This window comes from Cydia fagiglandana, chromosome 5 (genome assembly GCF_963556715.1).
Source record: "Cydia fagiglandana chromosome 5, ilCydFagi1.1, whole genome shotgun sequence".
In the NCBI taxonomy this organism is placed as follows: Eukaryota; Metazoa; Arthropoda; class Insecta; order Lepidoptera; family Tortricidae; genus Cydia; species Cydia fagiglandana.
In genome coordinates, this window is record NC_085936.1 from 7076193 (window position 1) to 7097076 (window position 20884).

The 20884-nt window shown below is 39.3% G+C and overlaps 1 protein-coding gene across 1 annotated transcript; it reads left to right on the forward strand.

The window, feature by feature from the left end:
- The first annotated feature begins 12797 nt into the window (after positions 1-12797).
- On the forward strand, positions 12798-19387 carry LOC134664366 (uncharacterized). The gene has a single exon (XM_063520946.1). The coding sequence runs from the start codon at positions 13908-13910 to the stop codon at positions 19161-19163; it is 5256 nt and encodes a 1751-aa protein (XP_063377016.1). The 5' UTR covers positions 12798-13907; the 3' UTR covers positions 19164-19387.
- The last annotated feature ends 1497 nt before the right edge of the window (positions 19388-20884 follow it).

Here is a 20884-nt window from a genome sequence, read left to right on the forward strand (position 1 = left end):
GCCTGTAATATGAGCAAAAAATTAAACTGTAGGCTGTACTCCTCATACTGACCAACTTTTGTTTAGCGACTTTTAAAAATAACTTGTGGTTTGATTTTTAATACACTTTAAAGTTTATTTATTCTAAGACGCAATGTATTGCGAATTTTGTTATGTTTAAAGCGTGACAAGCAACGTCAATCACTACGTCAATCACAATGATATGGCGTGGCGATAGCGTCCATCGAAGATAATATTTATGTAGTATGAAAAATAGGGAGTCTAAATACTTCATAACTTTTAAAATTTGTTGAACAAAAGTGACACCGTTTGAGGAGTACAATCTATGTTTTAATTATTTGCTCATGTTACAGGCCACACCCGGCATACCACGTACCTATTTGTCTGTGAATAATAACGTAAACAATTTCCTACGTCAATCGTTTATCAAAAAGGTATTCTATGGTCATGGCTAGTCATAGGCCACCTTGGTATGAGACAAAAGATAGGAACCTGTGTAAATTCAGCGCGCAGGTAGTACAGTCACCATCAGATATATCGGAGCGGTCAAGGTGCTCACAAATATTGGAACACGCCTCTATTCTCAAGGCGCTAGAGTGCGTGTTCAGATATTTTTGACCACCTCGGCAGCTCCGATATATTTGATGGCGACTGTACGTTAATGTGTATAACTTTTTGCCTTCACTCATTTATGTAAATTGCTGTATAAAATATTGAATATCTGTACACAGAAAGGGTTCGATTCGATTTTAAATGCAATTATTGTCTTGTCGGAACATTAAGAATTTAATATTTTTAACTTTCGCGTTTTGAATACATATTAACTCACAAAAACATCATTAAGAATTTAAATTTCGCTTCAAACAAACGAATGCAGGTAACAGGATAAGTTTATCCTTTGTAAAATGTATTTAATTTCTGTTGTACAGGTTCGTGGTATCGAGGTTTTATACTGCACTAGGTGAAATCTTGTTATTCATAATGTAGCTTAATGAAATTCTAATGTTCTAAAAATTATGTCCAGTCCACTGTAAAAATATGGGTGTATCCAACTTATTCAAAAATATGTCCCATAGTTCTTCATTAGCTGACATAAGAGCTATGGGACATATTTTTGAAATGGATTGTGCAGCCATATTTTTACAGTGGACTGTACTAACGTAATATTAAGTTATGAGTTTCGTGTTAAGAATTTTTTTTTTTACATTTTATTTTAGAGTTCCGTCTTTAAATCTAGGTAGTTAAAAGTTAAGCAAATTCAGCAAAGCAAAATGAGCAAAGGAAAAATGACTTCGTGCATTGACAAACATGGTAGACTTATAACATATTTCATTGTTATAAGCTTACCATATTAAGCTATTTTTACTCCGCTTAAAGTTGCTGGTAAAAAGATACACATCGTTATAAAAGTTGAGCGTTTAAGAGAAATTTCAGCGCTCTTGTAAATTACTTAAAGGACTAAGAAGCAAGAACAGCTCGTTGGGATTTCGCTGTGTACTTTCAGATGGGTTATCCGTATCGGTAACAGAGCTATGCTTTTGATAAACCAGTTTAACTTTGAACTGTAATGAGAGTGCTAACACATGTGCAGTGCACGAGTTGCAGCCGCCGCGAGCACTCGAGCCTGAGGAAGGACCCCCGACGGGCCCGAAACATGTCGCCAATAGCGACTAAAAATTCAAGTGAGTGAAACCGTTGTCGTATAAACAATTTAAAATATGTCTCACGAAAGTTTAATATAAATCTTAATCTTATAATAATAAAAACCTCAATATTTTACTTTATTTATGTCTTGGAAAAGAAAACTTTTACTTAGATGGTGATTTTGTTCTGTCTGTGGTAATTCTTTTGCCTACTTAGTGACTTTTACTTGTCATCCGACGATATGAGAGATGAGTTGTACGTCTCACTGAATAACTTTTAATATTATATAAATATTATATTATGTAAATCCCGAAATCGCACCAAATATTAACAAACTTTATAATTATTTTTCATCTATCAGGGTTTTACCACGCTCTCCAAAATATATCGCGCGAGTGACTTAAAAGACGTGGGTTAAACTGTAGAAATTATCTTAATTTAAGTTTATCCTGGTTTAAGTATTAGAGATAATTCGTCATAAGCGATGTGAATAATCAACTATCTCACGAGAGGCAACGAGCTGGACGTTGCTGTTAAACCTACATAGTTAATAGAAGGTATTTTTCAAACCCAGCTGTAGGTTTAATATACCAAGTGATTAGTTCTAGCCATTATCTTCCCAAGAAAAAATATGGGAGTCGGTCGATGTAGTTTAATTATTCAGTTGTTATTCGTGTATCGCTAAGTATAGGTACCTAATGACTATAGTTAATGACATGTTTGAAAGACAAGTCAAAATAAAACACATTTATCAGATACACATGCTAGTATTAAGTTGATGACTACGTCTGGTTAACTTGTTTGCCTAATATTAACTCGCTTCGCAACTAAACTTAAAAACACAACGTAAAGAATGACTCACCGACGGGGTCGACAGACAGACCGGGCCGGGCCCGGGCCGAAGCGTCTAACATGTCTTTCTCTATGACGGCTGTTCGGTGATCACGTGGTGTTTTCTATGGAAAACGAAGTGCTGAATTCATATATTATGATTTTTAGACACGTGAGAGTTCTATCTATATAGTAGTAGTACATTTTACAGGTATTAAAATCATTGTTTAGGAGGAATTACGTTCTCAACTACAAGCACGACGGCACTCCAAGTGTGGCGTGTGCCAATAATTATAAGTTGCCGGTAATAGCGGCGACGTTGTTCACAAGTACCTCGGCGAGTGGGAGTCATTACTCTGAGATATGCCAACTGGTCACGTAACGGGAGCTTTGCGTATGGAAACTCAACAGGGTTCCAGGGAACAAGTGTCCATGGGCTACGGTAATAAAATAAGGAAAAGTTATATCAAAAAAACCCTCCCCTTTTAAAGTAAGTTTAGTCAGTGTCCGATGTACTCCTCAATTACTTAAGATCTTGTGATGAAAAATGAAAAACTCCAGGATAGTACTATAATCTGCTTTTTATTAACTTAATAACTAATAGGTACAAGTAACTTTTGGGTATTCGAGACATCTAAGTATACAAAATGTATATGTGTAGCCCCTGATTGTACGGTACTGTCTAATAATGTAGGAACGCGGAACGGGGAGCCGTGACGTATGTGTGTGATGTCATGATTGTCATGTGTCGTCAACCGGTCTTCGTAAAGTCGACGTGAAATATAATTATGTTTACACTTTTCGCCTTATTACAAAGTAAGGTGCAATAGTGTAAACATAATATAATATCTTTGACGTCGAGTGTTCGAGTACACTTACTTTTGTTGCGCCAACTGACAGTTAGTTCTGACGCTACACTGGAACACACGACACAAACATAACCACACACATACATAGATTGGCTATCACACATAGATAGTCAAACAAAAACGTCACTTTTGACACTGACACGTCCGATCCATATCGTATCTTTAGCAAGTTTTTGAAGTATTTTAAAGTTCGAATCGGGCCGTTGTTCTATTTAAATGTTGGTTCACACGTTGTAGGTTTATTTTTACTGTTTTCGTAAGCACAGGAAGATTTTTCATTGCAGGACAGGTTAAATGGCTGCTTAGAAATGGTGTGAAAACAGTGATGTAGCCCCGTACTCGTTCTGAATACTAAATAGTAAACAAATGTTCAGTGCCGTAGAGATTTAAATTGCAATGCAATATATAAACAGAAAAAAGTGTAGTAAAAAGAAAACGTGCAAACCTAGTTTTGTACTAAATCAGTGTTTATTTCTAGTTCTAGCTGGGATATAAAAAAATCTACTTCATTAGATAGAGAATGAGAGATGAATACATCACAGAAAATGGGGCACTAAGCATATATGGTTATGGTAAAAAAGGACCTCGAAAATACGAAATTTTTGTTTTTTAATTAACATTTAAAAAAATATTCGAATTCGAATATTCATTAATTTTAATAAGCACTAGGAAATGCTAAGCCTTTGCTCTAATAAAACACAAAATCACCAAGAGCGGCATTCCGCATATTAGTTTATACTAATAGTAAATACAGTAACGATAAAGTTATTGCTTAATTGACAACGCCGGCACGTGTATTGTTGATAATAAATACCTATTGTAGAATAAAGCATATTATTTTATAGTACATACGGTCCTACTTTCCCGCACTAGTGCGGAAAAGAGCACTTTCTGTGCGTATGTCAAACGTTTAAAGGGGCATTATGTATTGCAAAACGTTGTACGATACACGTGCGAATAAGTAATTCGCAACTCGTGTCGATTTAAAACACTCTCTTCGGTTGAGAACCTTCGGTTCGGTTCGGTTCGTAGGTTCGGTTCGGTTTGATTGTGAGTAGAGTACACTGTATGTGTAAGTCACCATCTACATATATACACTGTATTCTGGAAAATAAATAATTTGTATTAAGTATGTATTTGTATTTATCGTCACTCGTTTTGAATTTCCTCTTTTCCGCACTTGTATCCTAAATAACTATTAATGCGCGGTTATTTTGATAGTAGTGATCCTCGTGAATTCAGAGTAGACGGACGATCGCACAGACAGGTGATCACCATTAAAGCGCTATTTGTGACCGCGACAGTACCCCTCGGTTTATAAACTGAATCCAGTTCATTACGATTTGCATATTATTTTAAAATGCATAATAATGTGCAAATAATATGGGCTTATGTCTGAAATAAACGATTAGTTGATTGGTAAAGGATATGCAATTATATTATGTATAATGAGAAAAACATGGACTTACTTAAAAATCTTATTTAATCCGTTATTATTACTGGCCCCGATGCAGTAGAGTTCGTTTAGTAAAAACAAATAGGTAACTCATTAATTTTAATAAGTTTTACATTTAATGAATAGATCGCCTCACTAATGCGACCCATAATAGTAATGTTCAGTCTAGTTTACTTAAACATTTAAAAAACGTTGTCTACGTAACGTAAAAACTCTCCTAAGAGGCGCCTTTGATTGAGGAATAATAAAAAAAGTAGGCTGCACTTATTTTATTATTAATACCTATTTAATGAGTTGATGCAAAACATATTATGTTTTGCATCAGGAATTCAACAGAATATACATAATATTTTATACAGTGTTAACAAAATGATAATTTAGGTAGGTACTAAAAGAAATGTTTCTAATATTGGAAAGAATAAATGCAATTGTGCAAGGTACGCGTACGTCACCACATCGTGAAAATCTACCGTGGATATCGCCACGCTGGGGAGCAAGCGATGCTAAAAATAAGGTAAGCAGATTGATGGAAGCTTTTTCCTTATCATGGGCAAGGAGAAAAATTTAGACACACATACACACAGTCACACACAGCTAAATTAGGGATAGTACATTGCAGGAGGAATTAAAACTAATCAACTTATAGCGCCACTTGCACTGTCCCACTAATCCGAGGTTAACCGGTTAAACCGTTAACCCAGTGTCAAATTGTACAGGTAATCATGGTAACTCCAGATTTAACCGGTTAACCCCGGGTTAGTGGAATGGTGCAAGTAGCCCTTAGTTGATTATTATTATATTTCAGGGTACACGTGATTAATAAGTCATAATAAAAAAACAAACACATGTTAATGTCATTAATAATTAAAACTACCCGTTCGCTTCAAGTTGGCCGTTGGCACAGACAAAACATCCTCTAGACTGAGCATAGTCGCGCTACCCCCGCTGCCACGCATACGGTAATTTTACTCCATGTTCGAGTCGAAAATATCTTTGTGTGACGTCCGTGAACTCGTTCGTCGTTTGAATGGACCAATCACGGCACGGGACTTCGCTCACCTCGTCCCGCGCACTCCCGCATTTTTGGCAGCATCGGTTGCATGAAATAATTGCTCTAAACTCCGTCTAGAGGATTCCTAGTCTATGGCCGTTGGCGATCGTTAAGGCAGGATTCCACCAGTGCGCGGTACTGTGCGGCACAAGCATTTTTGTACTGAATATAGTTGTGTCTTACAGTGCCGAACACTGGTGGAATCCTGCCTTTAATTTAAAGTCACAGGCAAATAATTATAGTATCTTCAATTTACGTATGAACTAGTCTGAACAAAGATAACTTTAGCACTTTTTCTCCAGCTTTCTGTCTAATCGAATACAAAAGTTAACATCCCGAGTCACTTTATTCTCCGGCGAATATTTGCAACGTCCATTTGCCTTGAGAGCAGCGTTTTGCAGCCAGCCTTTTCCTTTCTTAATTAGTTTTAAATTAGGGTGCGATAGCTTTGTTAATTCGCTAATTTTGTATCAGACTATACCGTTTGCATGAAATAAGCTGGCCAGACTCGGGTTGGACGTGTTTCAAGCGTTCCGAGCGCGTTGACGAAGTACCTACCCGATTTGACTTACGAATCTTACGATGATAATTAAGTACAGAAAGCGACGTGGCTATCATATGACTTTAATTGGCGATGTTATGGCCGAACCGTCAAATTATATCGATTTAGGTATTATGGAATTAGAAATACAAAAAGATACACGACGTTGTCATATATGTATAGCAGAAATATACGTACCCAAGCTCTCTTGACCGTCTGTTAGATGCCGTTCTTTGAAGTATAAGCTCCGCCGACCGATCGGACGGGCGTATGATTGTGATGCTATCTAAATATTCAGCCAGTATCAACTTACTGCTGAGTATAGGACTTTTACGCAACTGTACTCTGTCCTGTGCTGAACTCAATCCATGTAGTGTATACTTATTGTCGTTTGGCATGTGATCTTTATGTACCAGTAGGTGTCTTGTCTCCAACTACTTATGCAATTAATTTGCTAACGTCCGTAACTTTCATATAGCAGCAGATTTTACTGCTTGGGACACGATCAACACAGTACATGCTAATATGGCACGGCCCATGGCCCTTTGCACTACGCTCTCTTCTTCCTCGTGTTTTACGCACTAGTTTTTACGAAAGCGACGGGGACACTAGGCCTTAGTCTGACTCTAGGGATTAGTCCGGTTGCCTTACGATGATATCCTTTGCACCACACTATTCGCATCTAAAGACAGAATGCCTAATAAACAATTTGACGCTTAGATCCTATAGAATTACACCTCATTAGGTAGTCTGGATGCGGATTGTGTTCGTGGCTCGCTTGCTCGATGCTAGGCAAATGCAGGGCGCTGTTTGTATACGGTAAGTGAATAACTAGCAGAAATTGTGTACAAGGAATTTAATCTACTTACTTACTCCGTTGGCTCAGCGACCCAAAAGATGAAAATATGTATTTTTCAACCCTAGCCAGTAGATTCAATTATATGACATGGCATGATATGTGTCAATTTAAAATTACTTTTTAGGATTGTCACTGATATTTAATCTACATAAATAGATAAATATTTAATCTAAAGTTATTTTTAAAGTAACAGCATTTCTTGTTGTGCATGGATAATATTTTTCCAGTGAAAGCCGAGGCACATCAATTATTCGTGCAAGCCCCTATATTGTGAACTTTATGGAAACCTCTACATATAGAATTCTCGTTTACGAAAATTGCTTGTTTTGTATTAAAATAGAGTAGGTAGGTATTTTTAGGGTTCCGTAACTCAAAAGGAAAAAACGGAACCCTTATAGGATCACTCGTGCGTCTGTCTGTCCGTCTGTCCGTCTGTCACAGCCTATTTGCTCCAAAACTACTGGACCAATTAAGTTGAAATTTAGTACACACATGGAAGTCTGTGACCCAAAGACGGACATGTAATAAAAACAAATGAATTTTGAGCATAGGGGGCTATTTTAGGGGGAATATAAAAAAAATAAAAAACCAAGTTTTGCCAACCATATCGTGTTACATATTAAATGAAAGGGCTTATTTTGAGGATCTCAAATATATATTTTTTATAATTTTATATGAAACAGTTTAGAAGTTACTTAAGAAAATAGGCAAAAAATGACCGTCCCCCCCCCTTATCTCCGATACTACTGGGTCTAAAATTGTGAAAAAAATACACATAATAGTTCTTTACCTCTAGATGACAGGAAAACCTATAAGAAATCTAGAGTCAAGAGTGAGCGGACTTAAGAAAAACAACGCGGTTGGGCTGTTTTAGGGACACAGCCGTAATGGTTTACGTGAAACTCGGTGTGGACAGCTTTTACGAAGGCCGAAGGCCGAGCTACGCGTAGGGCCGAAGGCCCAAGCATCCCTCAGAGGCTTTTTAAAACGCACGAGTTGCGGGAGGTTAGTGATCAACAACAACAATTATACAACAATTATACAACAGACAGAACAATTATAGTTAAATTGTCTGAATGCGAAGGCCCGGGGCCTCTGACATGTGCATGCTTTGGGCCATGCTGCATGCATGCAGCGATTGGGCCCGATACCTATAAATTACTGGAAAAACGTATAAGAAGTCTGCAACTAAGCGTGAGCCGGACTTGAGAATAAGAATTGTGGATAAGCTCTATCAGGGCCACAACCGCAATTGTTTATGTGAAACGTGGTGCGGACAGCTAGTGCGAAGGTTCGATGGCCAAGCTCTGCGTTGGGCCGAAGGCCTGAAGCATCCAAGAGAGGTGCGCCTCCACGCAAGGTCGAAGGATGAGCTTTAGGAGGTTAGTGCTCAAACAGAACAAATAATTGGTTTAAGTGCGAGTAGCTAAGTGAGAAGGCTGAACTGCCGTATATCAGAGGGTCTTCCGCGAACATCGAATTTCGCAAATTGCGGGGATTTCTCTTTTACTCCAATGAAACCGTAATTAGAGTGACAGAGAGAAATGCCAGCAATTTGCGAACTTCGATTTCCGCGGTTATAGCCCTGTTATCTTGAAATAGGTAACAGAGATACGCATAACAATGAAAAAAAAAATGTAGGCACTATCATAATACTTGAACAAAATTAAAAAAATGGGGTAACTAACTATCCTAAGATAGCCAATTAGCCAGCCGTGTGTGGACAAATTGAATGAACAGTTGAATGTACTTATGAACTTCGCTTTGCTCGGTCGTTCGAAAATGTGTGTAGTACGGAACCCTTGGGACGCGAGTTCGACTCGCACTTGACCGGTTTTTTTTTTACGCTAAATATGAATGAAAACTGGATGAATTTGAAGCATACACATTGAAATATTAAATACACATATCTAGCATACATATTGACATACACAATATTGATATTAAGAAAGCATTTAGTATAAGAATTCAAACATAGGTATTATTAAAAAAGTCTGTGGCAAAAAAATCATTTTTGGTACAAGCTTTTATCGCTCACTGTACTTTTCTTACGACAGACAAATAATACTCATCGAGACAATTCTAAAGACCCCTAGCACAATTATGTTGTGTTGTTTCATCACAGAGTTCCTATGGCCATCTCCTGCCTACATCATCAGATCAGCTCGATGGTACCATAATGTTGCATTGTCATCCGATTTATACATGCATGCAAAATTTCAGCTCAATTGGAAACCGGGAAGTGGATCAAAATTTAACTTGCAAGATTTGATTACAGACCGAGAGACAGACAACGGGACAGGTGAAAGTAAATAAAAGCTTGTAATGTAATTAATCATATCCCACCAAAAACATAAATGTAAAAAAGGAGAGCCAAGTTCAATACAAAAATTATGCATGGCTGTGGGGTTCGCCGCAAAAAGAATGGAGACCTAAATGAGTGCCAAGTTCTATGCAAAATCCAAATATGTATTTATAAGAACAAAATAACATTATAAACAAGTATTAAACTCTATTTATTTGCTTTATTGGATACCTATAACAATTGCTGTTATTTAAAAAAATGTGAGTTCTTAAAGTAGGTTAGATTTGACTTAACCTACATAAGATCTCACATTTTTTTAAATAACAGCAATTGTTATAGGGTTCCTTTGCTTGAACTTGGCTTGACACGCTCCCGCGTGTCTAGATAACTTCGTACGGAAAATGTGGGTGATCTACATTTTTTTTGTAATAAATACCGAATATCGGTACAAGTTTGTAATAGATACAGAATACCTTTGCTCGTTGAGTTTTTATTTCCAATGAAAATGTTACCGAAATGTAGGCAAAGCTCACTTAGATTTCGTGTGACTAGTGTATCGCATGAAATAAATCATTTCCATAGAGTTGGCTGCAACGCGTCACGGTCGATAGAAAAGCGGAAATTAAAATGTTTACGTATAGAACATTAAGCATTATTTATGATAACGCTGTGTAAAACAAACTTCCTCTTCGTTATAATGCAATGTTCGGTTACGTTGCTAATGTTACTACTCATTTAAAAGCATTTCTAACCAAATCCACACGAGCGCCACGCACTGCTTACAAAATTAAATTGTATTCGGGTATTTTAAACATCATTTTGATATTTTTGCTGAATAAAAAATAAATAGCGTGAAGAAAATCGGTCTTTAATACCGATTCAAAAAGCCTAGCTATCTTATCTTTCTGGGTTGAAAGATGGTGATAATCACTTTCGAAAAAAAAACGATTGCCACCCCAATTCTTGGCCTAATTAATTTATTATCTTCTAAATCACAGATCAGCTAAATGACTCATTTAAGCTTATAAGCTCACGCTCGCCACACCTTGGTCATATTTCAGTTGTATCACTGTTAACGATCTGTATTCATATAGATTAAAAATATCTGGTACCAATTTTAGTTCTACAACTTACATTGAGCGCTGTAGATTTTATTTTACTAAACGTTTTATGCAGTTTCTATGCACTGTGTCCCAAATAACGCTATATTATTTACGTACCCATCAATTCTCTTAAATAATACCCAGAAGAGATACATTTTACTAACAGCTTTACCTTTAAAATGTAAATTACATTCAAAACGGCGTTCATTCCGTAAACGTTTCCAAATCAAAACTTCACCAGCGTACCTGTAACACCTAGCCTCCCAAATTATTCGTGCCTTAGTGCCAAAATGCTAATTAACATAGCGAGAACGACGGGCTGGGAAATGAGCAGCCTTCGCCAAGAATCATGAAGAGGGCGGTTCCATTAACTTTTATTATACGCTATTTTAAACCGTGTCGTCCAAATTAGTTGGACCTGTTCGCTAGGGTGTCCACTATTTTGCAATTTTTAAAATCAACGAATACCCCCTAAATATAACGATACTACTCCAAAACATCCAAATTTTTTTTCAGTAATTCCAGTAAAAAGAACCCGTGCTGACTTACAACTGAAATTCCCATACAAATTACTATGGAGAAATTTTGGCCAGACACAGCAGACACCAAATTAATAATATTTCATTGGTTTTGTGTTCACATCGAGATTTTTTTGCTAAATAAAGTTTATAAATTTGGCAATATTGTAAAAAATCGATCTGAAAAAAAAGAAAAAGAAAAAAATTTACATATTCATATATGTCAAAAATAAAGAAAAAGAAAAAAATTTGACATATTCATATATGTCATTTTTTTTTCTTTTTCTTTATGGGAAAATTTCATGAAAGTCGGCATGGGTTACAGTTACAGTAATGACCAGAATTTTTTTACAGAGTGTTTTGGGATAAAATAAACTGATTTAGGGGGTATGCGTTATTTATTTCTGAAAATCGTAAAATAAGGGACACCCTACTATTCGCAGAACATCTCCAAAGCGCTTACAGCTGTCTTCATTACACAAATTACTTTCCAAATTAATTTCGTTAGTAAGTGGACGCTGTTTTTAACGTGGATTGTCCGTTTGGTTGCTGATATGGGCTTTGTTTTGCTGATAAGCTTGGAAATTTTAACGAGCGTTTTTAGGATGTTTTTAGGCTAATTGCTTATACCCCGATGTCGTATCACGATTGCCTTTAAACGAGGTTTTTTAATAATATGTAAATATATTATATTTTGTTTAATATTCAAACAAAATAAAAAAAGATAATAAGAAAATAGGCTAGAAAGTTCCACGTTGCCAACTCTGGCCAGAGTTGATCATCGTTGATTTCTTCATTGTGACTGACATTTTGTATTTACAATTATAAGATTTGTAATATTGTGGACGTCTCATAACAAAACAATATATTGGCATTATTTATATCGTTTGAACACCGGAAAAAAATTATAAACTTTCTTATATAAAATATTTGAAATGTTGAAAAATTTTGGGCGGTTGAATCGCTCATAATTTTTGGCGCGAATTCGACAGAACTGAAGACGTCACTGTCTCGGTGTGAACGGAACTGACGTTTGCTACTCAGTGGCAAGTCAGGTCATAATGCCATCTCTTTCACTCTTGGTTGGTCATAACAATTTGTTGAAACGAGTGACGTCACGTAACGTTTCGACTAATGGCGTTGCGATTTGCTCACTAGCTTTTCGCGGGCAAATTTTTGTACTTTTTATTTATTATTTTAAGCAATTAAATGATAATTTAATAACGGAAATATATTTGTAACATGATATAACGGCAACAAACATCCGAATAAAAAATATATCGTTGAAATATAAACTTGATACATGAGTGTCTGCGCCGCTGCTTACAACGTCATCAGACGACCGCGGGGGGAGGAACCCCCGCCACCAGCCGCCGGCGCGCCCGCTACTCATTCTATTTGCCTCAGGTCGCCGGACCGAGCACACGCGGCCGCGACCCATATTTTTCATACATTTTTTATACTTTGTAATACCTAGCTATTAAAGGCTAAGTCCTATATTTAAATCTTCGTTCTTCATTTATTAACCTTATGTGCGCTCGCACATAATTTGGCGCCCCCCGGGTGGGCACGGACATCAAAACGCCAAGCCGAAACGTAACCCGCGTCGCGACACGCCACGACACGCCCACGTGTCGCCGACCCGCCTGCGGACCTCCAGCCAAGAATCTTCCTTCCTAACTGCCCCGAAGCTCGTCAATCGCGCCAAGAACTACAGCGGTCAAGAATACGACGGGAACCTGGACGAGTTAGCAACTACTAAGAAGAAATTCGTGCGCCGGAGCCGTGGCGTCTAGATGCAAAGGTCGGCCGGACGGTGGACACTGCGCCGCACGCTTGGATCATCCTTACAAGGAGAGTGCCGTGAGCTTACCCATCTTTTCCTTCTTTATTTCCCCCTCAATTTGAGCATATAAAGGCGATAGCACTTCATCATAACGTGTGTGAACTTAGTACATCTTTCTTACATCATTTATGACCATATTATCCATCTTCTTTGATTATTGCATCGTAATTGAATCTTACAAGCCATAAACGCATCTTATCAATTGTTATTTTGCATAAAAACGCTACTTTGCTTCTTAAGCTGTTTGCACCGCCACATGTGCTTAATGGCAGCTCTTCTTTGAAAAGTAGCTACATCGTGATTAATCTGTACTTTCTTACAGCATCCTACAATTTAAATAGCGATTTATTGCATCCTACGTAGTCATTTGCTTGCCCATCTATTTATTTTTGCGCAAATACTTTCCTTAAACGTCTTATACAAGATACCTATTTTCTGCCTGCCAATTCTACGCCGTCTTCTAGCATACTTTTTCACGCGCCTTTAATTATAAAGCATAAAATTCAAGCCTTACGTCTTATTTTTCATTCATTTAATTGCACAAAACCCTGCTTCGCACTTCGCTTCATGCTTACGCTCGCATAGCCAATATTTTCTTCATACGCATTTCAGTGAATCCGTGCCCCGGGAACGAACCCGCGTCGAGCCGGCCCTGAGGTGCATCACACCAGCGCGTGCGCGATCGGCGCAGTGCTCCGCCGCCACCTGGCCGGCCACATTCCAGAGCGCGATAACAATAAGGAGCGTAAGCCGTTTTTTGCAATTTTAGTTATCTTACATTTTAAAGGTGATTTATTCAACTTGTTTACTTATTTTATTGCCGTAATAAGTTACTTCATTGATTGCATATTTTTATTGTTCGACGTTTATAACTACATTTAAACATGGCGAATAATACAAATAAACCTGCTTCGCCACTGTCCCTCACGATACCACAGTTAACGACGGAATCCTTAGATGTTCTCAAGGTCAAACGGAGTTCCGTAAAGGGACAGATAACCAAATTCACTCGGTTTTTGGACAATTTTGATAGGGATGCCACATTAAGTTCTGTTCAAATCAATGAATTAACTTTAAAGTTGAATAAATTCCTAGAACTTAGCAACAGATTTGAGGTCATGCAAACTCGTATAGAGGTCCTGAATGAAGGCAACCTTGCGGATGAACTTGCCGAAAGGGACAGTATTGAGGAAAGCCTTCATCTTGCAATCGCCACAGCCCAATCTATCATTGAGGTATGTAAACCTAGGGAGACCTTTCATGATGCCGACCAAGATTCATCTTCTAATTCGCATTCCAACTCACACCGGTGTCATGATCACGACTCTTTAGGTTTTAAATTGCCGTTAATTCAAATACATAAATTCGATGGAACCTTCTTTAAATGGCTTGAATTCCGCGATACTTACGAGTCTCTTATTCATAAAAATGACCGAATCAAGGCAATACATAAGTTTCATTATTTGACATCATACCTTGAAGGTGAAGCAGCGCGCGTTATTTCAAATTTAGAAGTATCAGCTGACAATTATTCTGAAGCATGGGACCTTTTGTGCGATCGATATAATAATAATCGTCAACTTATAACTAATCATCTTAACTCTTTATTTAGCATCGAACCTTTGCAGCGCGAATCCGATAAGGCACTTAGGTATCTTAGTGACCACGTGACCAAAAACTTGCGGGCGTTAAAGACGCTCGGCCAGCCTACCGATCAGTGGGACACTATCATCATACATATGGTTACAACGAAGTTGGACCAAGCTACTCGTACAAAATGGGAAGAACATCGTAATAATTTAGTCGAACTACCCTCTTTAGATGAATTCAAAAAATTCTTAAAATCTCGAGCTGATGTTTTGGAATCTTTGTATAGGTCCAAAAGGGACAAACAAGTTAAACCTCAATTTAAATCAGAAATGCCTCAAAGCAAATCCTTTGCCGTTTCAGCTACCGAAAAGACACCGCGGCCGTGCGTCGTGTGCCAGGGGAAGCATCGTATCTTCGATTGCAAGGTCTTCAGCAGTCTGACGACCGACGAGAAATGGGCCCAGGCTGCGAAGCTCAAGCTCTGCTTCAACTGCTTGCGCCCGGACCACGGCACGGCGCGCTGTCGACTGGGAGGATGTCGCGTTTGTAAGAGGCGTCATAACACATCACTACACAAACACACCACTGACACACTCACATCACCAGCTTCTGCTAGCCCTTCTGGCGACAACAATGGTGGTGCTGAGAGCTCTCCCTCTTCTTCTTCGACTGTCATGTCAGCAGTATCCTCGTCTGCGGTTTTGCTAAGTACTGCAATAATAGATATTGTCAATCCGCGGACGAATAAAGTAGAAACAGTGAGGGCAATGGTTGATAATGGTAGTATGATCTGTATGATCACTAATGACTTAAAGCAGCGTCTTCAGCTGACTTCTCATCGTTCCAATGAAAACATCACGGGCGTCATGGACACCCCTATTGACATCATTCCAGAACGCTGCTCTGCCCTTATAAAATCAAGGCAGAGTACATTCGTTAGCGAGCTCGAATTTGTAGTAGTTCCTCGTGTAACTCAACTTCTTCCTGAGAACCTCATGTCTATAAAGCATCTTAATATACCATCATCAATTAAATTAGCAGACCCGACATTTAATCAGCCTTCGCAAATTGACGTCTTATTGGGCGCTGAAGTTTTCTGGGACATCATCGGTACAGAAAAGCGCCGTCTAGGGAACAAGCTTCCCATTCTTTACAACTCCGAGTTTGGTTGGTTAATAGGTGGCCGCATGCCAACTAAGGGCAAGACTGTAAATAAAACAATTTCGTGCAATTTCGTGGCCAGCCAGAACGATACTGATCTAGACTCACAACTTCAAAAATTCTGGGAGTACGAAGACTTTCCCAAGCATCATGAAGCTAAACCTACTTTAACTGAAAGTGAATCGCACTTTATTGAAAATACAACTCGTTTAGAAAATGGTCAATTTTGTGTTAGGTTGCCCCTTATTGACACTCCCGATTGTCTGGGCGACTCTTCCTTCTTCGCAAAAAAGCGCTTTCTTAGCTTAGAAAAACGTCTTAATCAAAACCCGGAGCATAAGAAAATGTACTCTGATTTCTTGCAAGAATACCGCGATCTTGGGCATCTTTCTGACGCTATCGTAGAAAGGCCCCCCACCTCATTCTTTGTGCCCCACCACTCTGTTTTAAAGAGCTCTAGTGAATCTACCAAATTGCGCGTGGTCTATGACGCGTCCATGCGCACGAAGTCAGGTTACTCTATAAATGACCTGCAAATGGTGGGGCCAAATATACAAGATTCCTTGTTCAACATTTTATTGAGATTTCGTCACTATAGGTACGTTTTGTCAGGTGATATTGAAAAGCAATACAGACAAATCGTTATGAACGAGCTAGATCGCGACCTTCAGTTGATTCTTTGGCGTGAAAATGAATCTCTTCCTATTAGAACGCTTAGACTTAATACTGTAACCTACGGTTTCTCTAGTGCCAGTTTTTTGGCAGCCAGATGTTTGTGGCAGCTCGGTGAGGAGTCAGCTGATACATCTACTAAAATGATAATCCAAAACGACTTCTATTGCGATGATTTACTTACCGGAGCTGATGAAGAGTCTGACCTACTTAATATTAAACAAGCCGTATCTAAGTCGCTGGCACTAGGTTGCTTTAACTTACGAAAATATAGGTCGAATTCTCAACTTCTGATTAATTCTGAGTTAGGAAACATACAAAATGATAATCTCGTACTGAGTCAATCACTTCATACGTTAGGATTGTTATGGAGTCCTACGCAAGACACACTTCATTTTAATATTGACGACAGTCATTCTTCATCTGATAAAGTGACTAAACGGTCTATTTTGTCCACGACTTTTAAGATATTTGACCCTTTGGGCTTATTGACCTTGTGTACTGTCAAACCCAAAATTCTCTTACAGAAACTTTGGTCTCTTAAATTGGACTGGGACACACCAGTGCCGCCTGAAATTCAGCGCGCCTGGGCACACTTCATAGATAACATTAAATACCTAAAACTTCTTACGGTGCCCAGGAACATATTTGATAACAGTGACTCACCTTCATTTATTGAGCTTCACTCCTTCTCTGACGCCTCGCAGGCTGCGTATGGCGCTTGTATATATGTCAAAGCCACCTTTCCCTCGGGCAAACAAACTGTAAATTTGCTTTGCTCTAAATCACGTGTGAGTCCGACACGTTCTGCGACTATTCCGAGATTAGAACTTGCTGCGGCGCTTCTTGCCAGTCGCCTTGCTTCGACGGTAAGCAAAGCGTTTCGCAAGCCTATAGCACGCTGTACCTACTGGTCCGATTCCAGTGTAGTATTAGCATGGATTAATACATGCCCCTCAAAATTAAAAACGTACGTCGCAAACCGTGTCGCTGCTATTCAAGAGCTCACCGAGAGCTCGACGTGGCGCCATGTCCCCACAGCTCAGAATCCTGCCGATCTTGCATCTCGCGGGATCGACCCTCAGCATGTACAGTCTCAACAGTTGTGGTGGCATGGTCCGTCCTATCTTCTAGAGCCCGAGGAAAGTTGGCCAGTTCTTAGTACTAACCATATGGCTCATGCCTTACCTGAACTTAAAACTACAAGCTCTTCATTTCTGACCAACGTAGTAGAACACAAAGAGGATGTTCTCATAGATTTCCATAAATACTCACAATTAAGTAAACTAAAAAGGGTTATTGCCTATGTATTACGCTTCATCAATATTAAATGTAAAAAACAATGTACAAGGGGCCCGCTAAGTGCAATAGAACTTGAAAATGCTTTAACTGTTTTGGTGAAGTTGTCACAACAACAATCATTCCCAGTAGATTTGCCCGCACTTGTAAATAACAAAAAACTTAGCCCTAAATCACGTCTTATGTCATTGGCTCCATTTGTTGACTCTCAGGGGATCCTGAGAGTAGGGGGCAGGCTAGGTAAATCTAGATATGACTTTTCGGTAAAGCATCCCATACTTCTTTGTTCCAAACACACACTCACAAAACTAATTTTCACTTATGAACACAAACGCCTCTTGCATGCGGGACCTCAACTTATGTTGGCAGCCGTGCGTGAGCAGTTCTGGCCCATTGGGGGTAGGGACTTAGCACGACGCACGGCTCATAAATGTGTTACTTGCATTCGGCAATATGGCCGAACAATGTCCAATATAATGGGCAATTTGCCATCACAACGAGTCACGCCCGGCTTCCCATTTTCTACTGTAGCTGTCGATTTTGCAGGTCCATTTTTGATCACTGATCGGCGAGGCCGTGGCTGTAAGATAACAAAATGTTATCTATGTCTCTTCATCTGTCTTAGATTTAAATGTGTACATTTGGAGGCAGTGAGTGAACTTTCTAAGGACGCCTTCATATTGTCCCTGCGCCGCTTCATTTCGCGTAGGGGTAAGCCAAAAGAAATATACTGTGACAACGGCAAAAACTTTGTTGCCGCTGCCAAGGAAATTAATGCCTTTTTTAAACAGCATTCTGGCCCTATTTTAGAGTTTGCAGGTGATCACAACATTGAATTTAAATTTTCCCCGGCTTACGCTCCTAATTTCAACGGCTATGTAGAGGCTGGCATTAAATCAGCAAAATTTCATATTAAGCGCATTTTAGGGAACACGCACCTCACCTTTGAGGAGCTTTCGAGTTTATTTGCTCAAATTGAGGCTGTCCTTAACAGTCGTCCTCTCTGCCCCCTTTCCTCCTCTCCCAATGACTACGCAGCGCTCACACCCGGGCACTTTCTTCTTGGCAGGCCACTGACGTCGCTTCCGGCCCCGGACCTGACAGAAGCCAACACTCGCAACCTGGACCGTTTCAACCGGCTGGAGCAGATAAGGCAGCACTTTTGGAAGCGGTGGCAGTCTGAGTACGTCATGGAGCTGCAGCAACGTTCCAAATGGAAAACGCGCGCCAGGGATCTGCAGCAGGGAGACCTAGTACTAATAAAAGACGAGAATCAACCCCCACTGTTATGGCGTCTGGGCAGAGTGGTGAAACTTCATACTGGCTCAGACGGAGTACCACGGGTCGCTGATATTGACACCGTGCGGGGAGTTGTCAGACGGGCTCTGAACCGCATATGTCTTTTACATGATTCTTGAAAGCAGGGCTTTCAAGGGCCCCCAGCATGTCTGCGCCGCTGCTTACAACGTCATCAGACGACCGCGGGGGGAGGAACCCCCGCCACCAGCCGCCGGCGCGCCCGCTACTCATTCTATTTGCCTCAGGTCGCCGGACCGAGCACACGCGGCCGCGACCCATATTTTTCATACATTTTTTATACTTTGTAATACCTAGCTATTAAAGGCTAAGTCCTATATTTAAATCTTCGTTCTTCATTTATTAACCTTATGTGCGCTCGCACAATGAGGCTAATTGAACCAATTCGCAATCTGGAGCGAAAAGTTTAGCTTTAAAGCTACGCTCATAAAACTAATACAATCATAACCGTTAAAATTGTTAAATAATTCTCCGTAAATTTGCACGCGTTGATTTGCCTCTCAAAATCAAGAGGTCCTTTGCTGCATTGAACCTTCAGAGAAAGGGTCTCTGGGCGCGTAGCCAAAGTGACAATCGCTTGCGCTATGACAAAGAAACGCTTTGTGTCTCTCTGTCACTCTCTCATATTAGTGCGACAGTGATCGTTGCGTTTGGTTCGCTACGGAGCGTAAACGATTGGCATGTTGGCTACGCACCTGGAAAGCATTAGCATTTAGTCAATAGCGGCACGATCCACGATTTTCCGATAATAGTAGGCTATTAGGTGAAATGTATTCTTATTTGAGAGGACACTTACAGTGTTTAGTGTATTTTGTATTTTTTGATTGGAATAAGAATTATGACTATTATGACGTATGCCATGACATAAATACCAGTAATCAAGTTACATCGATCCATTTCTATTTCTACTAGGACGCAGCCATATTCATGAATGAAAATTGAATATGAAATATGAATAAGAATATTAGCGCGTCGAACCGGCACACATTTTACGTTTATAATCAGGTTATAATATGAATGACAGGCGACTGTATACCAATATTAGCAGTGGTGGCCGAGTGGATATGACGTCTGACTTTCAATCCGGAGGTCGCGGGTTCAAATCCTGGCTCGTACCAATCAGTTTTTCGGAACTTATGTAAGAAATATCATTTGATATTTACCACTAGCATTTCGGCGAAGGAAAACATCAAGAAATTCAAAGGTGTATGTGAAGTCCCCAATCCGCATTGGGCTAGCGTGGGGACTATAGCCCAAGCCCTCTCGCGCATGAGAGGAGGCCAGTGCTCAGCAGTGGGACGTATATAGGCTGAAATGATGATGATGATGATGACGTATACCTACAAGACCTACATCCAATTTAAATAGGTACCTTACGATACAAGGGCGAAAAATAGGAAATTCACAATGAGTGGCGATAAATTAAAACACGACCGAAGGGAGTGTTTTAAACCGAGACAAGGTGCGACTTACCTATTCGCACATGTATCGTACAACTTTTTACAGTAGGTACCTACAGTAACTGTGCATAATACATGTGAAATTATGACGTATAAATAAAACTTGCACTGTGTGGTCTGTCAAAATCGTTAGTGGATATGTGTCCTGTTGTGTTTTAATTTACGCAAAAAGATAATTAAAATTTGTAGTAGTAACCTAATTGCCAACTTTACTGCATATTTTCTCTTAAACTGTAGTAAAACTTCAAACTAGAACAATGTGAAACTAGCAAAGAATGTAGGGTAAAATTTAACTGCGGTTTAAAACTAATTGCGTCTACTTACGTGCTTTTTAATTCTCTTAGCACAACTGATCGGTCGGA